Here is a 27,325-nt window from a genome sequence, read left to right as displayed (position 1 = left end):
CTGGTGAGCTTAGGATATCTGGCACGTAACAAAACTCATGTCTGATAGTGACTGCACAAGAGTTAATAGTAGCTTTATATGCTCAGATCACAAAAACCGAGTCACTAAGATTTCTTGACCTTGTTTTCTCTCACTGCACATAATGTAATAACAAACAGTAGTATAGAAAGTAAGAAGGAAAAACACAGTGAGTAACAGATAAGCCAAAAAGCAGCTGCATTACCTGAGTGACAGCACCTGCTGTCTGGTTGCTGAAGGAAGGATCACAGAACGTTTTCCTGCTGTGCTGCTTCTGACGGATCTGAGTGCGTCTGTCATGCCAACACTTTGGATATTTCTGAGCAGAGGGACAACTTGGAGCAAAGCAGAGCAAAAACAAAGGCGCTGCAATGCAAAGCCAAGAAGCAGCCCACTGCATTTTAAGTCTTTCAATGAGCCCTGTGAGTGTATTAAAAAAATCCTCCCCGCTAGGAGGGAGCTTCGACTGAACTTTGGAGCTTTTTGTGCGAGAGAGTTGCAGAAAAGCTGGGTTGTATAAGTGACTGAGAGTGTAACTATATGTGTGACTTAAGATCAAAGTTCAGTGAGGTGTGGTTGCACACGAAGGAAGACGCAGTGTGTGAAATAAGTGACAAATGAATCTAGAAGAAATCACAACTTTTGAACTCATATGGAATATAGTTTATTAAAGCAAACAGGAGTACCAAAAATATCAAACAGAAACAAAAAAAACCCACAGATGTAAAAGCTTTATTTGCACTCACTTTTAAAATAACCATCACATTTGTTCTGTTTGTTCACAGATTCTTGTTGAGGCCAGGCTCAGTTTTTTCTTTTTAGATTTTCAATTTTTTCTCATTTCAGCCTAACAAAAATAACAAAAAGTTGCAGTCTGGCAATGAAAGTTACAAATCAACTGTGACTAATATTGCTTACACAGGGTACCCTGATTTGCTTTATATGGTCTAATCTACAAAATCTATATGTTAGTGTGTATAAGGTAGCCCTTTAATCCATGAGGAAAGTGTTTATTGAGGTTACAGAACACAGGAGCCGAGGACCATTTTCCTACTGACTTCTGTACAATTTTGAGTTCTTTTTTAAACCTGAAGAGTCGCCCCCTTCTGGCTGTTAGAAAGAATGGAGATTTTAGTTACTTTCACTCTGAATTCACTTTTCAGACTAAGAAACTACATCGTATGTTTAACACAAAGTCTATGAATGAAGGTCACACAAAAAGGAGGGCAACAAAAACAAAACAAAATCCAGTATATGATGATATGTTGAGGGTGGGGGCATTACTGCACAGGGCAAAGGCTCCACTAATTTTGGACAACATCTAAAGGTTTTGGAGCAATATCGCCATCTAGAGGATGTCTGTTTCAGGTAAGACTTTGACAAACTACATTTTGCACATAATGCAACAGCAAGAGTTCAAATCTAAACTGGTCTGCTTCCAGTTTAGTCCTATCAGCCAGTGAAAATATCAAAGGCGCCTCTAATCTTTTGAGTTGCTGAAGGTGACCCTGGTATTAATCACACATTTATTTTGGTTATTTTATTATATTTTTTTATTTACCTCACAAAGATGTCCCTGAGAGAAGCGACATGTTCATTATTAAAAGGTTTCAACTTTTCATAAACATTTACTAAACTGTCAGAAAGGTGATTTGGGCTGTATGAGCACTGACTGTTGATTTGTGGAGATGAGGTCCAATGGACGAGCATAGCCTTGAGACTGCCACATCTTATTAAATCATAGAATAGGGTACAAGGCGTAGCTGGCGAGGCCACAAGCGTTTTGGCCATTCCGGACGATTCGCATAAAGCCGCCTTCACCCCAGCCAGTTCCCCAACTATTGGGGGGGAAAAAAGACATTTTTAGGTGACAAAAAGTGGAGGTTTTGGTCAGATGCTATCTTTTTCTTTCAACAATATTGAACAAACCTGTTCTTGATGATCCAGTAGTCTTGGCCTTCTTGTGAGCCATAGCCGACCAGCAGCACTGCATGATTCAGATTATTGGGGTTGCAGTTGGGCTCATCATATATTCCTGCAAAGGAAACATGAACCTACTTAACTGACTTTTGGAAATTTGTGGGAAGCAAAAACAAACTGATAACACAACAGTGACATATAACCCTTAACTCAGAGAAGGAAAATTCTTAGTGACCAGTTGTTAGGGAACATTACTTGTGGTATTTCTTACTTTTTACATGGTGGCTTCTTATACATAAAATGCCCAAATTTTTAAAAATGAGGTCCTGTGAATGTAAGCTTTTTGCTTGGGGAAGTTTTTTTATTCTTGGATCTGTATGATGTGAAGAAGAGGATATCCTCGGTATGGCACAAAGCTTGGATTGTGAAAACTGATGAGCAACCCACATGCTCTTCACATTTTATGTTTGTGAGGTGTAGGCAACTCAGAATAAAGTTAACCTAAAGGGAATACGGTTTTTAAGGGGGAGGTGCTTAAATTGCACTTTTTAAAGGCAATTTATGAACCAGAGCACCAGTATAAGACAAATGAGGCTCATCTTGAACCATCAATCATGCAGAGTTACTCAATTAAACTCCAAAAATAAAAAACATGAAGCTGAAAATTACCATAATAAGTCCTGTTTAGCATTTAGTTCAATCTCCAACAATTCCTAATGGGAATTTCTGGGTCTTTAGTTACTAAAAGCTTTGTTGTGTCCCCAAGATAGTTGCTAACTTTGTTTGTCTGCTCACTGTTGCTGAGTATCCGATGGGATTATCAAAGCTTTTTTGCTGAAAAAAATAGCTGCCATACAATGAGAACAAAAACAACTAACAACAACAAAGTTGCACTTTGTCACTCTTTTCATATGTGGCTTAATGTGGCTTTGTTAATCTAAAAATTCTCATTATAGCAGCTCTGAGTTTAAAAAGTCCTCTTCTTATCAAAATCGACTTAAGATAACATAACTGTTATTTTTAAGGCAGTTAACCTGAGCTGTAGAACAGGAAGCTTGCATGATCTGCATCAATAGCAACTGTTATTGGTCCAATAGTTGCCAGAGCATCAGCCATAGCTTGCTCATCTCCCCTGGGAATGAACCTGTAGTCCCTGATGTGAGCAACTGCAAGCCTGCTGTCGTAGAAACAGGGCTGAGTGTCCTGTTGAGAGAAATAAATGTTAACCGCAGCATGTCCGCAGAATTATTTACTTTTTTATGATGTAGGATAAGACAGCAGAGTCCTACCACTGAGGTGTATGGGTAGGTGTTTGAAGACTCCAGCCCGTTGCTGACCACATAGTCATAAGCATTGGCCATCCAGGCACCACTGCACCCATAGGTACCAAAGGATTTAGAACAATCCACTAAGTTTTGTTCGCTCAAGGATATCAGCTGACCTGTCTTTTTGTACAGCTGTGCCTCTATAGCTCCCGTAGTGCTGAAGGCCCAGCATGACCCACAAAAGCCCTGCAAAGAACATTTAAAACAAAGATCTGATTGTGATTCAGTCTGAATATACCCACTCATGTGATGGAGGGACAGTCTTACCTGATCTTTAACCTCAGTCACAAAACCCATGTTTCTGTAGTCAACAGCATAGCCATCTAAATGCCTTGCATTGTTACGCAGTCTTCGAGCTGAGACTTCTTTCCCTCTCTTTACAAACTGAGCATTCATCTTGGCACCTTGCAAAACCCGGTATTCTTGTTGTGTCTGCAAATGTAAAACAATTTTTGTTCACAGTATCACAGTTTGTTACAGCAATTAATCAGACAATTCTTTTTTTAAGGTCTTTGTGGAAAATAGTAGGTACATTTAGGAGCTGGTTAAACAAAGCTGAAACAAAACACTTCTACTCTACTACTAAATTCTACTAGAACAAAACAATACTCCTTACTAGGTCTCCATATCTATTCATAGCCATACTGAATGACTTCATCCCCATGAGAAACCTTCGGTTGTTGTCTTCAATCAACTGCTTATTCTCCTCCCAGATGGCTCTCCTTTCCATGTCATCCTGATGGTTAACACAGGAAAAGCACACCAAAGAAAAACTCGAATAAATTAGAGAACATGTGGACTTTTCGTTAGAGAACATTTGCACTTATTGTTGTTGTGAGGATTTTAGATGTGGAGGCTGTCTCACTGATTCATCATAGCTTATGCCATATCTGCTTTTCCAGATCTCCCACTCAGTCGGGGCCTCCTCATCTGAGTCTGCCAGCACGTGCTGCAGGCCACTCAGCAGGACGGACAGCAGAGCAGCTTTCAGCAGAAAGCTGGCCTGCTGGACTAGAAGGACCAGAGCATTGCACAGTTGCATTGTGTATATGTATAATTCATCATATTTCATCATATCATGTTGAAAGGATGGCCTCATGAGCCCTCTGACTGCAACTGTATTATCAATCAAAAGAAAAATGGAAATCTAGTCAATATAAAAAGTGTTCTCTGAGCTTATGTTAGCTTAGGTTAGTTTATTTAAAAATCAACAGTGAAAATAGACTTAAGGGATTTTATAGAACAAACCAACATATAAAAGAGACATATAACATTATATAAGATTAGTTGTTCTTTTGATATTAAACAAAAAGCTCTGGTCAGCTTACCTTCATGCATGTGAGTCTGTTTTGGTCCCATATTCTGAGAGCAACTCTGAACAGTGACACCGAAACAGACCTGCCTTATAAAGCTTGTCAGTAAGTACATGTTACTACTATACTTTAAGTTAATCCCTAAATCAACACTCATGACAGCAGCTGAGAAGGACATTAGTCAACAAAAATAAGATGCTTATCATGCTCCTCCTTGGCCATAGTGCTGTAATCATTTAGAGACAGCTAAAGCAGCAGTTGTGTAAATCCCTCAAATACTGGTTTATAATTGAGCACAACAACTGTCACATAACTGTGCAAAACAAACTGTGAAAGGGGAACTTTATCTAAATAAAAGTGCCAGTGAACTGATGTAAGAAAGCTGAGGGTAACATTTCTGCATTCAAGAGTGCATACAATAAACAGTAGTTAAAACTTAACCAAAAGCACAGAGCTTGCAGGCATACAGATCCGTTGTGTAAGCAGGATTTCACTGCCATATTCGGCTTCATTTTAAGTCATTCATACTCGGTATAATAGTTTATTTTAGCAAAGTTCTGCTACACAAATTTGTATTCTGTTTGGACATTTTGGATCTTTGTTTTGAGAAGATGAGGGATTTATCCTTTCTTTCTTAGAAATGTGAACTAAGGATAACCACAGCAGACTTTTGCTCTCTGAAATAATTTAGGACTAAAACACAAACAGAAAGTTTCAGAGAAAAATCCCCAAGATCAATACAAGGGCTTAACAGAGAGGGATTTCTTTTTCAGTTGCTCCAAATCTTTGCTCACTTGTTCAAAGTTTTAACGTTTTAAACACGAACCACATTATTAATTATTTATTATTATTATTATTAATAATAATAATTATAGTTTATTTCATTTATTTAGACTTTAAGATTAGATCCTTGGTTTAATTTTTAACGATGATCTCCTTATATGTATGTCAATAGTGGAGTAAAAGGCGAAGTTTTTTTTTTCCAGAAATGTAGGTTACAGTGGAGTATAGTAAAACACAAATGCTTTAAAATTACTCTTAAGTGCAGTATTGAGTAAATGTAGGTTGCTTAATAGCCATGGCTTCACGCCATAAATCTATATTTATATACAGTTCATCAGTGTGAGCAGCAGCGCCCTCTGCTGGCCCACGGTGTTGCTCCCTCGCAGGACACACTGCAGAGGATGAGCTCAGCTGATTTTGTGCCTCCCCGTTATTATGTCCGCGATCGGGCGCCGCCAACACCCAAAGTCAGTGCGGCAAAACAGGCGAGTGGCGCTCAACATCTCGTCTAATGAATGAGTGCGCAGGAAGAAGTATGAGTCACGAATGAGGTCTGCAGGATGTCTTTCAAGGTAAACCAGCTTTCTCCGTCCATCATTCTGTGCACGCAGCCTGAGAGGGCCGCAATAAGGTAATTGATCGCACCCGCTTCCTCTTGAAGTGCAGACTTGTTTATTTGGGGGTTATTGAACGATCTGCTATGTTTCACTATGAGCCCGGTGAGGTAGCACTTGCTCTGACATTTGAATGGCTGCTTACTGGCCTGGGCGATCATAGAGTCCAACTCGGTGTGTGTGCATCCGGATTTGCTGATGTAATAGCATGTCAAACGGCCCATGGTACTAGCGTGCACGTGAATGTGCGTGCACAAGTATGCCCACATACCTTTTATTACCGGTACTGAGAGGAAACAAATCATTTTACGCACATTTTGGACATGTCCCCCTCTTCTGAGGACAAAAAGCAAGTCCCCATTATTCATGAGTAACTTGTTAAATTTTATGGTAAAGACTTAAAGTTAGCACAAACTTTAAACCCTAACTTTGGTTGAGATGTGATGTGATGTCATAAATATGATTATTAATCTCTTGGCACACTTTATTGATGACTCACCTGTCATTCATATTCAGGTGCATCACAACACTCAACAGTAACACCTGGATGCACTCTGCTGTCCTTACTGTCTGCTCTCAGCATTCCTAACGCTCTAATGGTAACTTTCAGGTCAGTTTTTGTGTTGTTGTGTGTATTTATCCTCCAGAAGGAAACACCCCTGGCTAATGCTGTGTTTTGGGCAGCGAGGAAGGGGAACTTGGCTCTGCTTCAACTGCTACTCAACAGCGGGCGAGTGGACGCAGACTGCAGAGACAGTGTATGGACACTGCATGCTGTGGCTGCTCAGATGCACACTTTAACCATATTCCACCTGTGGTAGGGACACAGAAAGCTTCAAGCCTTACCTGTGGGGTTCATGTAGTGCATGTGTGTACCATCACAATTCCTCATCCATTAATTGTTTTCTCTCTCTCTCTCTCTTTCTCTCTTTGTCCTATAAACAGTTGAAAGTTTTGCATGTTAATCCAGAAATATGCAGAATTCTGTGGTTTCATCCCTGCCGTCACTACACTGTTTACCTGGTCATTGCAACAAAACAAATATGCTCATTAATGTTTCTTTCCAGTATGGAACAACAGCGCTGATGGTGGCATCATACAGCGGCCATTATGACTGTGTTAAAGAGCTTATCATGCAAGGGGCTGATATCAACTACCAAAGAGAGGTATGCTGGGGAAATGAAACCCAATGAATTAACTAAATACTCTTACAGACTCCAAAACATAAAGTGTTGGTAAAGGTGTTTTTACATTGTCAGAATTAGGCAAATACAATATTAGTGAATGAACTTGACAGATGTTGACTGTCCAGGCTTTAAATTTAGATGTGTTGACAGATGGATTTATCTTATTTCAATGGAAGCATACTCATGCTAGCTTTACCCCCTTTGTCCAGCCTTTGTGCTGAGCTAAGGAAACTCACTGTCTGCTACCGCCGGTGAATTTAGAAGGTCACTACAACCTGCTGGCACATAGCTCCTGAAAACCCACTAATTGTTGTTTTTACACTTTCCAGTTTTCCAGACATGGATTAGAAATTCGTCCAGACCAAAAGAAAAATATTGAAGTTTTAAATTGAATAAAGTTTTTAGTCTAGGACTAGACTTCCGCCATGTCTGGAACACTGTGCCTTTAACTGTTAATTACTGAGCCAAGGTGTGTATATGTGGATTGTTCTGCTGGAAGACCCAGGCTAGCTTTACTCCCTTTGTCCAGCAGTTGTGCTACGCTAAGCCAGTACTGCATCATCTGGTAAATAAGGTCTTAAGATCTTGTATTATGTAAATTCATGTGCTTTAAATTTGTTTATACACCCTCTGGCCACTTGATTAGTTACACCTTGGTAGTTCTGGGTTGGACCCCCTTTTGCCTTGGAAAACATTCCTAAGCGATTTTGCTCTATATTGGCATGACAGCATTCAAGTCGCTCCAGATATGACATCCGTGATACAAATATCCAGTTCTACCACATCCCGAAGGTGTTTTATTGGATTGGGATCCTGTGACTCAACTAGAGGTTGTTTGAGTAAAAAGGCAGAAATTGATCCATGCTGTTGTTGTTCGTACTAAATTCTAACTCTACATTCTGAAAGTTACAGCAGACTGTTGTCCTATTTTGGTGAGCCTATGTGAATTGTTGCCTCAATTACCTGTTCATAGCTGATAGGCCACAGCAGCGGGTGCTAGTTCTATCTGCTTAAAAGTTAAGGTTTTGTGTTCAGAGATGCACAACATGTTTATCCTCCTGACTACCAGGAAAAAAAAATGTTGTCCAATCAAAAAAAAATTTAAATCCCCCAATGTTTGTAAGGTAATTAGAAGACTGAAATAATTTTTTGGGGAAAAAAAAGTTTAAATTTTTTAGATATCACATGTCCACTGCAGAGGACATTGGAAGGCCGAACATGTAAAAATGAACTTTGATGGCAAACATTTGCTTCAACTCTTCACCAAGGAGAAGTTTGAACTCAAGGAACTGTAGTGGTTTCTTCCCCCAAAACTGCAAGTCACTGCTATACTGAAGCCACGAGTTGGTGATTGCCAGATCAAAAAGTAGAAAACTGCACATACTGTCAATTTCTGAGTGTGAGAGACCATCCTGTAGAAACTCAACATTCAATATGGTCCACGTCACCTATATTGGTAGTGTACTCAGCAATTGCCAGTGGACTTGGCACATGGACAAACCTTTTGTTTTTCTTAGACCATCTTGTGCGTCTGTCCTGAGGTTGATTGCCATAGGCAGAGGATGCCATGACAACTGTCCAACCACTTAATGACAGCAAGTTCAGGTCTGAGTACCATCCCTGATGCTCCTCCTTCTTTCTTCTTCAAGGGCTTATTCCCTATGATCTTTTTCATCAGACAACTCAAGATCTGAGTTTCCCTCATCAAACTGCAATAAATTTCTTTCTGCTTCTAAAAAGGACTCCTTTTCTGGTCATTTAAAAAAACAGAACAAAATGGAAGAAATGACTACAAATGTCCACTATGGAGGACATTTTTTAAACACTTCAATACTATACTAAAATGAAGTTAGAATTAAGCATACTATGTTTTAATGTGTTATTAAGAGACTTATTTAAAATATGCTGACAATATTTATAGCTAAAAAATTGCTCAATAAGAAGTTTTATGCACTTACTTTTCTTCTTCCCATAAAATGTGCTTGCAGCGATGGCTGCCATGTTCCTTAATGAAAAAACTAAAGTTCCCAAAGCTCCACCCCTTCACATTTGGTATCATTGGAAAGCCCTAAATGTCCTCTGTAGATACCAAAAGGAGGCAATTCTGTAGTATGCAGTGCATGGGAGATATTCAGGTTTAGAAAGGTGCTCTACAGAGGACAAATTTGCATTGCTGGTAGTCAGGAGGATTTATGCAACCTTTGCATACCCTGAACGCCTTAGTTGTAACAAGTGATTATTTGAGCTACAGTTGCCTTGGTTTCAGCCCAAAGCAATCTGGCCATTTAATCTGACCTCTGACATCAAGAAAGCAATTCTTTGTTGATGTCAGAGGTCTTGCTGCTTGCTCTTTTTTTGGGACCATTCTCTGTAAACCCTAGAGATGACTGTGCCAGAAAATCTCAGGAAATCTGCAGTTTTTTTTTTTTAAATACTTGCACAAAGTAACTTAAATTGACTTTCTTGATTTGAACTTCAACAGGTCTACGTGCCTAAAAAGATTGAGTTGCTGCCATGTAAGTGGCTGATTCAATACTTTTGTCAATAAGCAGTTGAACAACAAAGAGGCCAGTGAGTGTAGTCTATCAATTTAGTATCTTTTGGATGTGTTTATACGCGGATTTCTCTCACCTACAGGCAGTAGGTCACCAAGGTAGTTTTCTTCCTTTTTCCAACCGTTCTCATGCTAACCGGCTGGTGTTTCACTGGGAAGCGACAGCAAGTTGCTGCTATAGGTTTGGTGCATATAGTCCTCATTAACTGTCTGCCCTACACTTTGGTTATATTTCAACCTTTGTGCTAATGTTTTTTTTTCCGTTTTTTTCCCCGCCAAATAAAACTGTCTATAATGTTAGTTTTATGCTTGAGTAGAATCTTATTTGTAAGAAAACAGGGCCATATGTGCAGCAAAATTCCCCCAATTGGACACTTATTTATTCTATTCCTCATGTCAGATATTCATGAAAGGTTATATTGTGTACACCATTAGGGTAAAGTTGAGGTAAACAGCGGTGTCTTTTTTTTTTTAACTTTCCAGACAGGTTCTACCGCTTTGTTCTTCTCCTCCCAGCAAGGACACCATGAAGTTGTAAAGCTCCTCTTTGAATTCGGTGCCTCCACTGAATTCCAGACAAAGGTATGCAACAGGGTGCAATGATGTGTATCATGGCCTTTAGAATACTGGGTGTGAAGGAGAATGCTGCAGTGCTATCATCAGACTTCAGAATGTGGAGATAAAGAGACAGCGATGCACAAACAGTGCTGCTGTGACTTTAAAGATATTTTTGTTGTTGCCGAACACTTTAGTCATTCTTGTGCATCCATGTGTGTTTATGTGGCAGGATGGTGGCACAGCTCTCACTGTCGCATCTCAGTACGGTCACTCCAAAGTGGTGGACATCCTGCTGAAAAATGGAGCCAATGTTCACGACCAGCTCAACGTGAGGCTCTTTGCATTTACGTCTGCAGCCTCTCGCTCTCAGTACGCCGTCACTGTCCTGTCTGTTAAGTCTATTTGTCTGTCAGAAGCACAATGGTTAGCTGCACACATTGTCCCAGCAACTGGAATCTAGCCTCTCAGGTTTCTGCAGACTGCTGAGTCAGACATGAATCATACTGGGCAGGATAACTGTGTGTTTCCTTGGTGCCATGGAAAAACAACCTGCTTACACAAAAATGTGCTTATAAATAGTACTGATGGAATCTTGTTTTAGTGATGTAGTCTATGCCTAATTGGAAGATTTTCCAAGCAGATTTCGAAAATCTAGTGTGAGGTAATTCTTGTTTTGCAGGATGGTGCCACCCCTCTTTTCCTTGCTGCCCAAGAGGGTCATGTGACTGTGATTCGTCAGTTGCTGTCATCCGGTGCCAAGGTCAACCAAGCAAGGGAGGTAATGTCCTCGCCAAACTCTGCCTCTTTAAAACAGAGCTCTAAACATGTTGTCACCTACTCCTGCTAATTGTCCCTCAATACCTACAACCCCCCTCTTTATCAATTCCCTCCTCCAGGATGGCACTGCCCCCCTGTGGATGTCAGCCCAAATGGGTCACAGTGAGGTGGTGAAGGTGCTGCTCTTACGTGGTGCTGATCGGGATGCTGACAGACAAGTACATTGATCTTTTAGGATTAATAAAGTACATCAAAGTGTACATAAAGGGATTTTTACTATTGATTCCTGCCATTCTGCAGTGTGGAAAGTGTGACATTACATAAGACTAGGAGGCTGCGATCTGTCTTTATAGAAACATTTTACCATAAAAGGTTTTTGATTTGTAATTATATTGATATTATAGATTGAATTTGCAACTGTATGCAGATACTTACACTTATATTTAACATTTCAAAGTTGGATGAGAGATTATCTGTTGGTGGGAAACGTGATATAGTCAAAGGCTTTTAAGGAAGTGAGTAACTGAAAATGGACTCGTGATTTTTGTGACAATTTTAACAATTGTATGCTTTTTTTTGTGTCTTTCAAGGATGGATCAACAGCGCTGTTCAAAGCAGCGCTGAAAGGCCACAATGGCGTCATTGAGGAACTCCTCAAATTTTCTCCATCACTTGGCCTTCTTAAGGTAAAACATGCTGCTGTAGATGTCTGTTTTGGGAAATAGCTATGGTTAAGGCACAACTTGTCAAGCTCTCGAGCTTTTCTGCAACACCAAAAAAATAGTCTGGCACAAACACAGTGTGTTCTTTTACAAACTTAAACATATAGAACAAATTGTTTTATCAGCAATGTTTAGTGGGCTTGTAGATAGATTTTGCATGTTTTGTAGGATGGATGTTACCCGCTTAGAGAAAGTCAAGATAGTGATTTCCTCTTTGTAAAGATTTGAAGATTTGACATCAGTAGAAGCACAGAGAGTAACTTAAAAATATTTGCAAACTATTGATCCAAAGAAACAACATCCCTGGGCAGGTAAAGCTGTGTTTTCATTCCCAGGGATTGCAGATGGAAAATGGCTAATAGCTAAATCTAATACAATATACAACAGTGATATAATTTTTTTTATACATGGACACTAATAATAAAAAGGTTTTAAAAAAAAAACCCAACAACACTGATATCTTTATGTAGCAATGAGTAACTTGTATGTACAGCACATGACAGTACTGTTGGAATGTAATCAGTAAAAAGGAAATCAAATAAAAATAATAATAACAATAAAAATCACTGTCTAGGAAAAAATGAATAAGCCTATAGTGTCAAACCAAAATAGCGGTGCTAAATTTTATACCTAGATAAAAAATTATTATTACATTTCCAACTGCTCATAAACAGAACAAAAGAGGATCTAAAAAAAGCTGAACTATCAAATAAATACTATTAAAAACATATTACTAGTAGTGTCAGACAAACCCAAAAATACCACCCACATCACGAGTAGCTCAGTGCTCAAATAGCAAGGAACACTGGTTCAGAGGCACTATATCCAGCTCCACTAACAATCAGATGAATTTGCTCCGTGGGCAGCCGGGCAGTCAGAGTGGGTCATGGCTGACAGGCCTGAAACATGGTTACAGAGACAGCTCTCTTCCAAAAAGACACAAAAAGAAAGAAAGTCAGTGGACCTGCCATCCCCATTTCCATTTTTTGTGTTAAACTACATTATCTGGCTGCTGGCTCTTTCTTTTTATTTAGTGTCCCAATATTAAAGCTGTTAATCAATCTTGTAATCTAATGCTGAACAAGAAAAGGAAGATGCATGCTTGTGAAATGCCAGATACTATTAAAGGAAAAGTAATAATATTAAAGAAGGGTAGTTCATATTTGTGTCTTGTCTACAGAATGGCTATACTGCCCTTCATGCTGCTGTTATGAGTGGAAGTCTTCAATCTGTTCTGCTGCTACTTGGAGCGAATGCTGACCCAACGCTACTCAATAAGGTGGGATAGCTGACAAACGGCAGACAACCTAAGTATATAATCTCATTAGATATTATAATCAAAGTGTTTCCCATGTATCTTTTGCAGAATAGTGAACTCCCTGCAGATCTGACAAAGAATGATCGCATCCTTAAGGTTTTACGTCCAAAAATCCTGAATGGACACAGCTGATAATGGCACAGATTCCTGCCTTCACGCTTGTCTGTGTAAGGAGGGGGAAAGAAAACAAGTGTCCAATCCACCCAATTACAACATGTACTGTACACGGTGCTTGCTTTTGGTTGAAATTAAGCTGTCGTATGCCGAACAAACCTGGACAAAGTATAGCGCAACACAAGAAACATTTCTCTAACATGTGCATCATCCCCTACTGGTCTCCTGTTTATTTGTGTTTATCCCAAGTGTTGTCAGATTTCTATATATTTTGCACTCTTTATTTGCCTTTTTAATAAATGTAATAAAGTGTAATTTTATTTATTAATCCAGGAGTATCTGTGTGGATGTGTAATATTTTTTTTTTTTAATTACATTTTATTTGTGGTTGGAAAATGAGCAGTCATGATAAAATAAGGATCTGATATTACGTACACATTTTAATAACACAATGGTGTGCTAGTTATGTGACGAATACCCACTAGAGGTCACTATTATCCCTATTAACAGACACCTGTAGCTCACCTGTGCTGTGATTTAATTACATTAATTCCGTTTTTTCCCTCAAAACGTTAAAGCGGTTATGAACGTACACGTTTATATGGTAAGTTATATTAATTAAAATAACTTTCAAATGTACGGATGAAACACGAGGAATTACAGCCGCTGTTAAGCTACTTCATGTCACGTGACCATCGCGGAAGTGACTGGAGCTCTTGTTGATGCGGAAGAGAGACACTTGGGATGTTTGGCTTCTAAAGTTGTTCGACAGTAAACCATATGTGATAGATAATAGAGAAAAAGAAGAAGTGAGCGAATTTACGGTTTTATTTAAAGTCAAATACTAAACTTTGACCGACAGAAAAACATCTAATGGCGGGCGGTAATTTACAGGTAAGTGGCAGACATTTACTAACAATGATTACATAAGACTGCCCAAATCAAAGAGATGTTAACTCGGCTTTTAATAAACTCAGCCTTTTATTAAATAAGCAACTAGGGATTTTATATTGTTTGAATGTCTAATTTAGAGACTAACAATAAGCCAACTTGAATGTATTTACCCATAAATTCAATTATAAGTAATGGAAAAAAACAGGCACTACTGCGTAAGGAGTGTAAATCACTACTAATGCTTCATAGATGAAGAAACTCTAACAATATTTAGTTGGGGCTTTATTGTCCCATAGTGAAACATATTTTCTAGCTGTTTTCCCTTTTCCAGTGATGAAAAGTAGGAAGGTAAAGAACTAAATTACTTTATTTACATAAAAGTTAGCTTTTTGCTACTTTGTTTCTGTCTCAGGGAATTTAAATGGGCAGAGTTGTACTTTTTACAATTAGAAAACAATGTATAACTTAAACTGTGCAGGTAATTGTTGCTATGGATAGCAAAAACAACAAAAACAAAACTTGGCTCATTGTTTAAGCTGTCCATGAACTGTTAGCAAGTCACTGAAGTAGCTTTAATATCCCCCAAATTACCCAGTATTTCACAAACAGAACAAATATGATGTACAAGGAGGCCTGTATGTGTATAACATTTATGTAAACATTTTCTTGTTTTCTTGTTTTTTGGCCCTGAGGTGTTTCTAGTAAGACCCCACCCATTGGATGGAACAGCCTAGACTGAATGATCAATATAGAATAATTATGTCTAATTTTAAAATGCTGCATATGTAATCACAGGACACCACAATTTAGAATTTTAATTTATGGTGTTAGTAATACTTTTGAATACTATCTTTTTAAAGTGTATTTTATAAGTTTAAAATGGTAAATGGCCTGTATTTGTATAGCGCTTTACTAGTCCCTAAGGACCCCAAAGCGCTTTACACATTCAGTCATCCACCCATTCACACACACATTCACACACTGGTGATGGCAAGCTACATTGTAGCCACAGCCACCCTGGGGCGCACTGACAGAGGCGAGGCTGCCGGACACTGGTGCCACCAGGCCCTCTGACCACCACTAGTAGACAACAGGTTAAGTGTCTTGCCCAAGGACACAACGACTGAGGCTGTTGGAGCCGGGGCTCGAACCAGCAACCTTCCAATTACAAGACGAACTGCCAACTCTTCTCCACGATCGCCCCACCATGCTAAACAACTTACCTGCATATATGACCAAACAAGAAGCACAAACAAGAACCAAAAAAATTCATATAAGTTCTATAAGTGTGTAATAAATCCTTCTGTTTCATCTTGTTTGTTTTCAGAAAGCCATAGATTTGGCCAGCAAGGCCGCAGAGGAAGACAAGGCCAAAAACTATGAAGAGGCCCTCAGATGTTATCAGCACGCAGTGCAATACTTCCTTCATGTTGTGAAGTGTGAGAAACTTGTACCACTGTTAGATTTGTACATCCTTTTTGCTGTTTTAAACTCTACTTCGGTTCCACATGAATGATCTAAGTCAGTTTTTGCGTTGCAGATGAGGCCCAAGGCGATCGGGCGAAGCAGAGCATCAGGGCAAAGTGTGCTGACTACCTGGACAGAGCTGAGCAACTGAAGCAATATCTGAAGAAGAAAGAGAACGCTCCTCCAGCCAAACCCGTCAAAGAGTCTGGTGACAAAGGGTAGGAGCAATCAATAAATCTGAGTCCATTTCCCAATGTTTGTTGCTTTGTTTACAGTTTAGACTTTGTTCTGCAGGCTGGGTAATTTCCTGAAAGGAAAGCTAAATGTAATTTGGTCTGAATAATGGACAAAGTTGAGAGTTATTGTTAGTTGCCTTGAAATTCTATGTGCAATGTTTTTAACGGACTGAGACAGAGATCAGTTTAAATGTGTACAAATATATATCCATTTATTTATTAAATTTAAAGTTAGATCTGTGACAGATATTTTAAAATGTTTTTGCGTCATTGTAAATTCAGCGGACTTTCTTTGAGTCTTAAACTTTACTCTCACAATCGTTCGCTCAGAAGCACATTGCTCAATCTGCATCCACTTTGCGGATTTAATCAATAAAAACAAGCAAAGTTATTGGAACAGTTGTTCAACAGTAAATACTTATGTATAACACTTAACGCGTAAATAAACCATTTTAATGAATCCCTTTCCAGTCAGCAGATGCATTTAATGAACATTTAATGCAGCTGAAGCAGGAACGTCTGTAAACCAGCCTGTATTTATCTATAAATGGATGAGTAAGTCCCATTTAATGAGGTGTCAACAGCGTTTTTATACTGCATGAAAAATGTTTCATTCAGTTCATTAAACCTTTCCATTCAGCTGAAGACAGCAGAACATGTATGTTAATGAATTTGAAGCCTCTGAATTTTTATTTATTATTTATCTGTTGAAGTGTTGCTCTGATAATTTGCATGACGACCCACTTACCTTTACAGTTGTTAAATCACCTGCAGATGTCAGCCGGTTGCTATAACTTAATCACACTCACTTGTATACACATCAGACAGGTTGTTCTACCAGTTATGCTTTATTATTGAAATGCATTACATATAAACACTTTTACATAACATTTTAACCACTGAAATACAGAGTTATTACTTGATGTGCTCGGTTCCATCTGGGGTATAACACGAATTACCAAACAAATGTCTTTTCATCATCTGCAGCATTGCTGTGTGATTAGCTCAGTCTTATAAAAAAATAGGTCTAAGGATGGGATTTCTTAATCTCCAATTGCTCTGATCTCTATTTAACTTCAGCAGCTTTAATTTAGTGGGTTGAACAAAAATACTGCATAATACTTTGAGGAATTAAAGCATTTTGTAATACAACTCAAAAGTAGTTGAATTAAATAATTGAAACTAAAATGTTCATTTCTAATACTTGGTTGAAAACCCTTTTCTGGCAAATACAGCCTGAAGTCTTGAACTCGTGGACATCACCAGATGCTGGGTTTCCTCCTTTTTAATGCTCTGCCCAGACTTTACTGCACTGATTTCAGTTGCTGTTTGTGAGCCTTTCTGTTCAAAGTTTAGTCTACAACAAGTGAAATGCATGTTTGTTTTGGTTAAGATCAGGTCACTGACTTGGCCATTCAAGATTATTACACATCTTTGCTTTAGTAAACGCCTGGGTTTGGCTGTAAGTCAGTGTCCAAATATATAGACCTAACTAGTGCTGTTCGATATAACGATATATATCGGACGACGATATAAAAACGTCTATCGTTTCATTTTACGCTATCGTTTGTTTCGTGGTGTCGCAAAATAAACTGTTTACGGCAATATTTTTTCATCGTTTTGATGGTCACTGTAGTGGCTATATTAATTTTTTAAAGTTCTCTCTTTCTCTTACATTTAATATAACCACAGCACCTGTTTTTATGCGTTGTGGTTAGCAACAACGGTTGCACCATCACGTGTCCGCTTGTTTATGTTCCACATAAACCTTTCACAATAAAGCTCAAGATCCTGTTGAGGCTTTTCAAAATAAACTGAATCACATAAAAGAGCAGATTATTTACGGATGAGAAGTAAAAAAGAGCCGCCAGGTGCTAAAAAATAAACCTTATACTCAAACGTTAGAACAGGCTTTTCCCCGCAACACGCCGTGTAATAAACACTCACAAAGAAAACGGCGGCCTTTACAACTTATGTCTAAAAATGTATTGTTTCATGCACTGGTTAAAACACTCGACTCCAGCTACACGACGCACAGCTGGAAAGACTTCCCGCAAGTCGAGCTGCCTGAGATTCACAGAATTTACAGAAAATGTTACATTTGTGTGATTTATATCGTTATCGGACGATAGAATTCTTATATCGGGATATGAGATTTTAGTAATATTGCACAGCCATAGACCTAACTGTATTATTCTTTGAATCTTTGTCATAATTTCCCCAGAAGTGTCTAACTCTGTGACTGTTGCTGTAAAATTGTTATGAAAGTATAAGTGACATAGTGTCACTATCTAAACATGTTTTTCTTGCTGATTTTTGGTTTACTGTATGGCTTTGCCTTTGTTGGTAAAGTGTGCCACCTGGTGTTCTGATTTAGAAGTCACACATAAGAGAACCATTAGTCAGTAGTTTGTAAAGAAAGGATGATTCCTGAATTTAGGTGGATCTGTACAGCTTTTTATTTTTACAATTAATTTGTAATATTCTTTACTAAGTTTATTTTTATTCTTACTCCCATGGGTTCTACAGTTGTTCTACAGAAGTGTTCTGTCTTCTTCTTGCCCTATGCTTATAACCCCCTGACTTCCACCTCTCCCCACCACCACCTTTTAGGAATGAAAGTGATGAAGGTGAAGACCAAGAAAAAAAGAAGTTCCAAAATCAACTGTCAGGTGCATATCACTGACATACAATTTCTTGAAAAGCCAAATGTGTTGGTATTTCTGAACCTCATTTATTTTATAGGTGCCATTGTTATGGAAAAGCCAAACATAAAGTGGGACGATGTAGCTGGACTCGAAGGAGCCAAAGAAGCCCTTAAAGAAGCTGTTATCCTGCCAATCAAATTCCCACATCTGTTTACAGGCAGGGATTTTTTTTTTCTTTTGTGAAAAAGTTTTGTGAAAGTGAAGTTTTTCGTTTCCTTGTTTTTTTAAAGACTGAAACTTCTTTTGTAGGCAAGAGAACACCCTGGCGGGGGATCCTTTTGTTTGGGCCTCCAGGAACAGGAAAGTCCTACTTGGCCAAAGCCGTGGCCACAGAAGCTAACAATTCCACCTTCTTCTCAATCTCATCCTCCGATCTTGTGTCTAAGTGGCTAGGAGAAAGTGAAAAGTGAGGCCCAAGTTCTTTACGTAGCGGCAAAATTAAGACTATGACAAAGTTACTGTTAAGAAAAATGAATCAATTTTTTCCACTTCTGTCTGTCTTTAGGTTGGTGAAGAACTTGTTCTCTTTAGCCAGAGAACACAAACCATCGATCATTTTCATTGATGAGATCGACTCCCTCTGTGGCTCCAGGAGTGAGAATGAGAGTGAAGCAGCTCGCAGAATCAAGACGGAGTTCCTCGTTCAGATGCAGGGTGAGAAAGAAGATACTTACAGATTTGAACCAACAGCTGGAAAGACGATAAGAAGTGTCTTGAACTATGGCTCATAGTTCAGTTATTCATGACAACTGATCGTTTTAAGCATTTATTTGTCTAAAAATCATCTGTAACAGCCCGCAGCCCAGAGTCACCTATTTTTTTTCTTTATTTTGTTACAGCAAAATCACAAAAACCTGAAAATATTGAGTACTCAGTTGACTAATTGTGCAACTCTTTTCTCCTGTCAGGTGTTGGTAATGATAATGATGGAATCCTTGTCCTGGGTGCAACTAATATACCATGGTCGCTGGACTCAGCTATCAGGAGAAGGTCAGATCCACTTGTTTCTATACAAATGATCCCTACCTTTTTATCTGTGAAAAGTGCTATATAAATACATTTTACTTACTTTTACTTACCTAATCACCTCTTATATTACCTAGTACTGTTCATCAGTGTTTTCGGTGTAACAACCAGGATTTAAGAGGTTTAATGCTCGTTTGTGTCTCAGGTTTGAAAAGCGAATCTACATTCCTCTGCCGGAGGAACATGCCCGCTCCTCCATGTTCAAACTGCATCTGGGCTCCACCCCCAATAACCTGACAGAGGCGGATTTCGTGACTCTGGGCAAAAAGACAGATGGCTACTCCGGAGCTGACATCAGTATAATTGTCAGGGACGCCCTGATGCAGCCAGTCAGGAAGGTTCAGACAGCCACGCACTTCAAAAGGGTAAAACCACAGTAACCGTTGCTTGACATGCTCTTTTTGTCATATTTCTAAATGCAAAAAAACCTGGTTCAGGGATCCAGTGGAAGTATATTATTCCAAAATCAAACTAACTGTCATACTTGAAATTCATACACCTGACAAGGTGCTTATCTCATCTTTACATACAACTGTACTCAAAGAATTTAAAAACGCACCACTACATTTCTTTGCAAATGCACTGGTGTAGTTTGTGTTATATGCAAATCAGCACTCATATATTGCTTGTCATTACCTTTTAACTTAATCAGTGATAAAAACAACGTGGAAAAAAGACCAAAAAAATGTCCAAATTTGATATATCACTATATATTGTGTGTAATATAACTACAGGTTACAAAAAAAGGCAATCCATAATGAGTGTACCCCCCGTCTGCACTGACTTTGGTCAGGTGTCATCCTGTGGGATGGCAGCTTACTCTTCAGTCACTGTTGCGCTGAGTTGCTGCTGAGTCCACGTAGGAGGATTACACTGTTTTACTCTGTTACTAAAATGACTCCACTGGTTTTCTGTGGAGTTGAACTTGTCTGGTGGTTCACCCTGCCTCCAGCATTCCAGTGGGAAGATCCCAGTCAGATTGTACCAGTCGTGGCATTCTTACAGATGTAATTTTCTCCAAAGCCGTAGTGCCTTTTTATAGGCTTGGGTGTATTTGACAGAGGAGTGGTCATTTGGGATTAGCTGGTTAAAGGCATTGTGACTTCTTCCCCAAATTTGTGTTTTGAGACACATAGCTACTCACAATAAACAGTCAGGCATGTACTTTGATTGTATGCATATCAAGTTTATGCCTATAACTTGTGTTTTTATGTCTGCAACTTTTCTTGAAGCTCATTCTTTGGGCAGGAGTCTTTCTTGTAACTCCAAAATAAACTTCTATCCACTTCCACTTATCTTTATAGCTGTTGGAGACTATCCGAGCTCATAATAAATTTATCAATCTAAAATATAAATTCAACCAGAGGGAGGCAGCACTGTGTGGTGTTTCTTTTTATAATTTTTTATTCCTGTCCTTATGCCCATACTAATTCAGGTTCGAGGGTCAACATGGAACAATCCTGGCGTTGTGGTCGATGACCTGCTGACTCCGTGCTCACCTGGAGAGCCCAACTCCATTGAAATGACATGGATGGAGGTCCCTGGAGAGAAACTTCTAGAGCCAGTTGTATCCATGGTAAGAAAAGGGCTCTTTCATCAGTTGATATTCGGAAAACCACACCCACTGGATAGAAAATAATCCAGCCCAGCAAAATGTAACCGAGAGCTGAAAGGTTAACAAAGTCATTTTTGGTGGCTAAAAATGTTTGATTTTTCTAAAATGCATCTCGAATGAGTGACTAAACATTTCTCTCACTGAAACCAGATGAACAGAGTCTGCTTTCTGGAAGAAAAAAAACATAGTCTGTTTTGTACATTTTTGTAATGTTATAGAGAGGAGTCTAAGCAGTTAGCATGGATACTGTTACCCATCATTTTCAATGCTTTACATTGAAATGAAATTAACATTTGCATATTTGACTTGCCAGTGACACAGTGTTTGCTGGTTGGATCCTGCTGATTGTCAGGATTCTGCTTGCATCATACATTATTATTGCTCAGAGAAAAAAATCTTCAGTTACAGGTTATTGGGTTCTTTGCCCTCTTGTTAGTTGTTGGTCACATAACAGCAGCTTACTGGCATTTAACAGTGTTTTGCTTGTGGATGAAATTGACCAGAAGGCACCATCAAAGTCAGTGAACAATTATGAAATGTTTTTTTTTTCCTTCATTGTGGTTAACAATGAATCGCAATCTGTCTCTGTCAGTTCTCTCTCTCTGTTATTGACAAACCCAGTGACTGTAATCTATTCTGACCTACCTAATGTTCTCTATACAGGCTGACATGCTGAGGTCACAAAGCAACACCAAGCCTACGGTGAACGAGCAGGACTTGGAGAAGCTGAAGAAGTTTACTGAAGATTTTGGTCAAGAAGGCTAATAATATCTTTGTACTCAAAAATAGGACTGCACTTAACAACTATCTTTACTCTCAGTTATGCTTCAGATCATTTAATTCGCCTTTTCAACTGCTGTGTCAAAAATGGTGGAAAATGTCACAGGTTTAATGGACCAGAGGTTGCAGCAAATCAGTCTTACAGCTGACAAAAAAACATTTATCCTTTTGTCACAATCATAGATCTTTTTTTTTTTTTTTAAATCAACCAACCAGTTGAGGAATCGCCTCTTTCAGCCACGTTAACCTATCGATCCACCGAGGCTTGTGTTTACGTTATTTTTTTAAGGGTTTTTCTTATTATATTTCAAACTGAAGCGTTTTTGTTTTTTTTCTGAAACTGCATCACTGTTAGAAAAGTATGTGCAAAGGCTACAGTGGGTAGATCCTGGCATCTTTCCATCACTACATACTTTATGTAGTCTAAGGCAGATTTTAATACTTTGATTAACAGAACTGGTGTTGTGGTTGACATTTAACAGGAATTTATGCAATGAAGTCTGTGAACACTGGCAATCTTTTTTTCACTACATACAAATCATTAATGGCATCCAAAAGGATCTTCTGGGATTTAAACTGATGTAGAGAAAATGAAAGAATTTCTTAATTCTGATATGCCGTTGCACATTTTCTTTCAGCCTTCTCCTGTTAGATTACTGACACTTTACTGTGTTCTAGTTATGTTCTGACTTATTTATAAATGATTATGCTCTAGCTGTGTTGCCTTTGGGTTTTAAATGTATTTAAGAATTTCCTTTGGGTTTACAGGGGTTACATTAATAAAAAAAAAAAGGTCAACTTGTACTTTTCTTGTATTCTACTGGATATGTTCTGTGAACAGAAGTCTCAGGGCTAAATAAAGGAATTAAAACATTAACTTTGTAAATATGTTTATTTGTTAAAATACATCTCTTAGTTAACTATCATATTTCTATATTTCTAATGCAGTGTAAATCACAATTTAATTTCCTTATATGATAAGTGAATATTAATTTCACAGCAACAAACAAATTAAGACTTGTAGAAAAAATTACATCAATAAGCTGCTTGCAAAACATTTCTTATACATCTCTTAATTCAGTGTCAGTAGTGATGAAAAAATCTGTTTGAAATGTAGACCAAAATGTTTTCTATTGAGCAGAAGTTTGGATTTTAAAAGCGGTCATAATTTATATGCTGAGAAAAAAAGGGTCCTAGCCAAGTGAAATGACTCAAGAGATTTACCTGATAAGGCTTTTTTAAGTCTATGGAAATTAAAAAAAACACTTTAAATCAAAGGCATGATTGAAAAGCTGCCAATGAAAAAAACATAAACCAAGCACTTATAAATCTCAAGGAGTGATGTCCCATTTCACTTCATGTAAATGCCAGGGTTACAATATAACAGACTATATAATCAAACCAATGTTCATCAAACGGGTCCCTCAGAAAACTATGCTCATCTGAAGCTAGCTCCACCACTAATTACCTCAGGAGTCAAAGATACGATGCAAATTCACAATCAAAACAACAAAACATTAAAATAGAAAAACATACAGTAAACGGAAATAAACACAAAAAAAACATCTGTGCACCGTGAAGTGGAAGCAAATTGACAGGAGAGGACCTGAAATGTGCATGAAAGGAGTAGTGTCTTTTCTGTCATTTTGACAACTTTGAAAATTAAGTAATGCTTATATTACATTATGTTTTTTGGTTAAGAATATTCATATTCAGATAACACAAAGATGTTGGTAAACAGCAACATAGACTGTATTTGAAAGTGCTGAGAATACATGGTGAGTAATTCACTGCACATCACAATTATGCGTCAGATAGATGTAGCCCAACAGACACGTTTCATTCTAACTCACGTGATGATACAGAGAGGAGGCCATATAAATACAGGGGGAGGGAGTCACTGGCTGCTAGAAGTACATTAGTTCTGACGCTAGAATACAGAGAAGAGAGAGCCGAGTGCTAAACCGGTTGCCGCTCCAGCGAGCATGCCCAAAGCCACATCTCCTCCGTCGTCACGCTGTCGCTCCCGAATGATGACATGGTTCACTCCAGAAGCAACGTACCCACCTACAAAACACAAGTTTTATGATGGTAAGTTCATACAATTTAAACTCTGTTAAACTATTCTACTTTTTCACTTTATCCTCTGGTCACAAATAAGAACATCTAGATGGGTTTTTGTGACCCATTTGTTTAAGAATGAATTTAAAGTCCATGATACATTTTTATCTAAGTACCTGAAAAACTAATAAAGATTTTAGACTAAGCTGCATGTTTTTCTATTTGTTAATGAGCAAATGTTCTTATAGTAACTAAGATGGTATGTAATACTCTTGTTAAGCATCAGGATGACAGCACTGGTAATTACTGCGTCAGAAATCCCATTCTATGCACCATTTCCTCAGTATGGGAATCTCAGAAGTATGTTGACAACCACTAAGTTCAGTCACGTTCTGAAATGAGCCAGTTACGGATAAACAAATATTAGGCCTTTCAAAGTGGAAAGATTTTACTTTTATACTGAAGACTTCTTTTATAAGGATCAAATCCAGCCACTTTACTGCATTATGGATATGCATATTGTGAAGATGTCCGCTTGTCGACAATCAAATTTAGGTCAGAGTTTAGTTAGTCCGCAATTTTGTTGTACATCTACAGTGACAATAATGGGCTATTCTATTCTATTCTAGCTACCAGGATTCCTATAAACTAGTGGTGGGCAATGTCCAGCTGTTTACCTTGGTATTGATAAGGATAAGCAACTGTGTAGGGCTGCCCATCAGCAGAGTATACGACCTGTGTGGCCTGTGGGGGCGGTGCAGTGTAGTCTCCATATGGGCCTGGGGCATAAACCTGGCAAAAAAAATTACATTTAACAAAGTGACACAAAGGATGTTACTGTATTAATAAACCCTTTGTATTAGATGGCTTATAGAAGAAAGACTGGATTTGTTGATTTTTGTTTTGTTTTACATTAATCACTGAGTTGATTTTCACTTGAGATAGTCATGCTAAACCACAGACAAATGTTGTAAGTAGCACTATTTTCATAAAAGACTTTAGACCTGAAAAAGTAATTTTATTCAGTTATGAACATGAAAAGAAATGTATTAATGTTTTTCACCGGTTGGGGAGGATATTCCGAGTAGGGGGGAGGAGCAGATGCAATCACCTCCTGTGCAAAGCCGATCTGAGGAGCAGTGACCACCTAAAAGTATCAAATAACAAAAATCAGCAACTGAAGCTTGCCAACACCAAAAAAACTCAAGCACATAACATTAAGATAAGTGAAAACAATAAAAAAAATATCCAGTTTTCCTCCCAGGAGGACAGTTCTTCTGCTGTGCTCAAGTCACTCTTAGTTCAGCTTTATTCAGAGCTTATTCAGGTAATGTGACAGAAAATGACAGACTGTCAGTTACAACAACACTAACTTTAAATAATGTATAAAAATCTCACCATATTAACTCTGGCATCTTGAAGTGCCATTGTCCATGCCCTGCAACAAAAGCAGACATTATGTCATCTTGAGTTAAAAATGTCTGTTCTAATTACCTGTACTCAAATACATCTAACTAATTTTATGACTTGGTGTGTATGTGCAGTCTTACAGAGCATCATCTGCACTGTCTGCACACAGGCTGATGACCCGTCCATCTCTGCACACTATCTGGAACAAGGCATCACGCGTCTTTCCCTCCGGTGGGTTCAGCTCTAAAAATGCAAGTGGGGTGGTGAAACATTTAAAATTAGTGCAAAGAGGTGGGTAATAATAGCATAGGGATCAGCCGCATGAGATCAACATTAAGCGTAAGACATGTACCCTGACATCCAGCGGAGTTGCGGATGTTAATGCAGTTGACCCTCATGTGGATGTCGTCCTCCATGTCGCGCCGTTGTTGATCGTTGTAGAACACAAGTCGTCCGTCAGCCCATAAGTCAAACCAGTTTCTTTTCCATCGACGCAGTATGGTACCTGACATAGTAAAGGTAGTTTGTTTATTTTTAATGTGACATCATCTTAACCATCTGAGTATCTGACATATTTATGGCTATATTGTTTTCTTATAGATGGGTGACAAATGAAAAGAAAAAAAAGACCCCTCTTTACTGGAGTAATGAAATATCCTTCTTCCAACAAATATTCCGCGATTAGGTTGAGATCCAAAGTCTCCTGTGTTATCATTTTCATATCTCATCACTACTATCAGGCTAAAAATGTTTCATTGTAGGATACAGGTCATCTAAACCACACAATTGCCCCCACTTACAGCATAAACACTAATAGATCCATTACTGTGGAGGTCAAGCATTCATGTTTTTCCTTTAATGTGTCTGGATACTCACTTTGTCGATGAAGCCAGCCACTCTTTACCATGGCCATCTTGGAAGTAACACCTACAGAATAAAATGTAAACACATTAGAGCGCATCTGTTATTACTGAGACACTAGGAGCATATGACTGGGTGTGGCATGTCCAACACAAACCTCGTGACTGTTAGCACTATTAGCAAGTTCACAAATCTATTTTCAGAAACATAAGCTTATATAAGATAAGATAGGATAGGATAGGTTACAATAACAGCTCAATGTAATATGGCCACATGGCCAGAAATATTAACACCATGTTTAGTTACTCTGTAGTCCCCCCATGCTTAGTTAGACAATGTTTAGGACATGACATTGGTGGAAGCCAGATAACTGACAGTTCTCCTGCTTTAACCAATGTTTAGGCTATTTACTTAGATGTCATCCTGGTTTTAAGTCAGACTAGGCCAGTTGTGAGTAGGTCGTCCTCATGTTTAATAACTGCTATGCCACCCATAGCAACCCTGTTATAATGTGGATTTTATATGATATAAGTTATTTGATATGTAGGTTATCGCTAACCGTTAGCGGCTTTTTAATATAAACACGTCGCCATTACAAAGCTGACCTATCGGTTAACCGTGTTTATAATACGCTAAAACACCACAACTTGTCGTTTTACCCGTACTTGTAAACGCATTGGATAAATTAGTTACCTACTTGATTTTTTGTATGCTTTTTGGGGGGAGAGTGATATCAAGCTTTTCGTGGAGAAACAGCAAACACGGAAGTGAGATGCAAAAAAAATAAAAAGAAGAAGACTCCTTCCACGGAGAGGAAAAACCCTGACCGCTAAACTTAGCTGACACTGTTACTGTCCACAACGGAGGCCTTAAGCCACGCCCACAGAGCATCTTCACGAATGTTCAGTCTTTCCGCGAGAGGGAGGTTTTTGTTTTGGATGACGTAACCTATCAGCTGACAGTGGTGGAAAGTGCTAGCAAACGGAGCGAGGGCGCGCTTGTTGAAGTTCGTTTCTAACGTTTGGTAATCACATGGCCGACGGCGAGGCTTGTGTTAATATTCC

The 27,325-nt window shown here is 38.6% G+C and overlaps 4 protein-coding genes across 6 annotated transcripts; 2 read left to right on the top strand and 2 right to left on the bottom strand.

Annotated features, from left to right (window-relative positions):
* Window positions 1-1,756: 1,756 nt before the first annotated feature.
* Window positions 1,757-4,305, bottom strand: cts12 (cathepsin 12). The gene is made up of 7 exons (XM_005732430.1): window positions 4,129-4,305; window positions 3,880-3,999; window positions 3,531-3,695; window positions 3,228-3,449; window positions 2,973-3,141; window positions 1,948-2,053; window positions 1,757-1,856 (listed from the first exon to the last, which is right to left on the bottom strand). Exons 1-7 carry the CDS (start codon window positions 4,303-4,305, stop codon window positions 1,757-1,759), a joined length of 1,059 nt encoding a protein of 352 aa, XP_005732487.1.
* A 1,409-nt stretch (window positions 4,306-5,714) lies between these two features.
* On the top strand, window positions 5,715-13,394 carry ankrd29 (ankyrin repeat domain 29). Of its 3 annotated transcripts, none has more exons than XM_005732260.1 (10): window positions 5,715-5,931; window positions 6,624-6,731; window positions 7,041-7,139; window positions 10,198-10,296; window positions 10,502-10,600; window positions 10,952-11,050; window positions 11,169-11,267; window positions 11,640-11,735; window positions 12,952-13,050; window positions 13,138-13,394. In XM_005732260.1, exons 1-10 carry the CDS (start codon window positions 5,920-5,922, stop codon window positions 13,219-13,221), a joined length of 894 nt encoding a protein of 297 aa, XP_005732317.1. In that variant the 5' UTR covers window positions 5,715-5,919; the 3' UTR covers window positions 13,222-13,394. The 3 variants fall into 3 exon arrangements, with proteins under 3 accessions (XP_005732317.1, XP_005732316.1, XP_005732318.1); XM_005732259.1 differs by having other exon boundaries at window positions 6,621-6,731; XM_005732261.1 differs by lacking the exon at window positions 6,624-6,731 and adding an exon at window positions 6,490-6,583.
* Window positions 13,395-13,906: 512 nt separating this feature from the next.
* Window positions 13,907-22,795, top strand: LOC102215641 (vacuolar protein sorting-associated protein 4B-like). Its single transcript, XM_005732258.1, has 11 exons — window positions 13,907-14,097; window positions 15,425-15,536; window positions 15,638-15,782; window positions 18,414-18,472; window positions 18,546-18,665; window positions 18,758-18,914; window positions 19,014-19,162; window positions 19,417-19,498; window positions 19,680-19,899; window positions 20,970-21,110; window positions 21,813-22,795. The coding sequence occupies exons 1-11, from the start codon at window positions 14,077-14,079 to the stop codon at window positions 21,912-21,914; spliced, it is 1,308 nt and encodes a 435-aa protein (XP_005732315.1). The 5' UTR covers window positions 13,907-14,076; the 3' UTR covers window positions 21,915-22,795.
* A 20-nt stretch (window positions 22,796-22,815) lies between these two features.
* plekhb2 (pleckstrin homology domain containing, family B (evectins) member 2) lies at window positions 22,816-27,305 on the bottom strand. Its single transcript, XM_005732257.2, has 8 exons — window positions 26,959-27,305; window positions 26,277-26,327; window positions 25,753-25,905; window positions 25,541-25,643; window positions 25,389-25,428; window positions 25,054-25,137; window positions 24,668-24,782; window positions 22,816-23,996 (listed from the first exon to the last, which is right to left on the bottom strand). The coding sequence occupies exons 2-8, from the start codon at window positions 26,311-26,313 to the stop codon at window positions 23,860-23,862; spliced, it is 669 nt and encodes a 222-aa protein (XP_005732314.1). The 5' UTR covers window positions 26,314-26,327; window positions 26,959-27,305; the 3' UTR covers window positions 22,816-23,859.
* Between the last annotated feature and the right edge of the window lie 20 nt (window positions 27,306-27,325).

Source organism: Pundamilia nyererei, unplaced genomic scaffold (assembly GCF_000239375.1).
Source record: "Pundamilia nyererei isolate P.nyererei 1_Seehausen unplaced genomic scaffold, PunNye1.0 scaffold00046, whole genome shotgun sequence".
Lineage (NCBI taxonomy): Eukaryota > Metazoa > Chordata > Actinopteri > Cichliformes > Cichlidae > Pundamilia > Pundamilia nyererei.
Note: the sequence above shows the minus strand (reverse complement) of the source record. Positions and strands in the feature narration are given on the sequence as shown.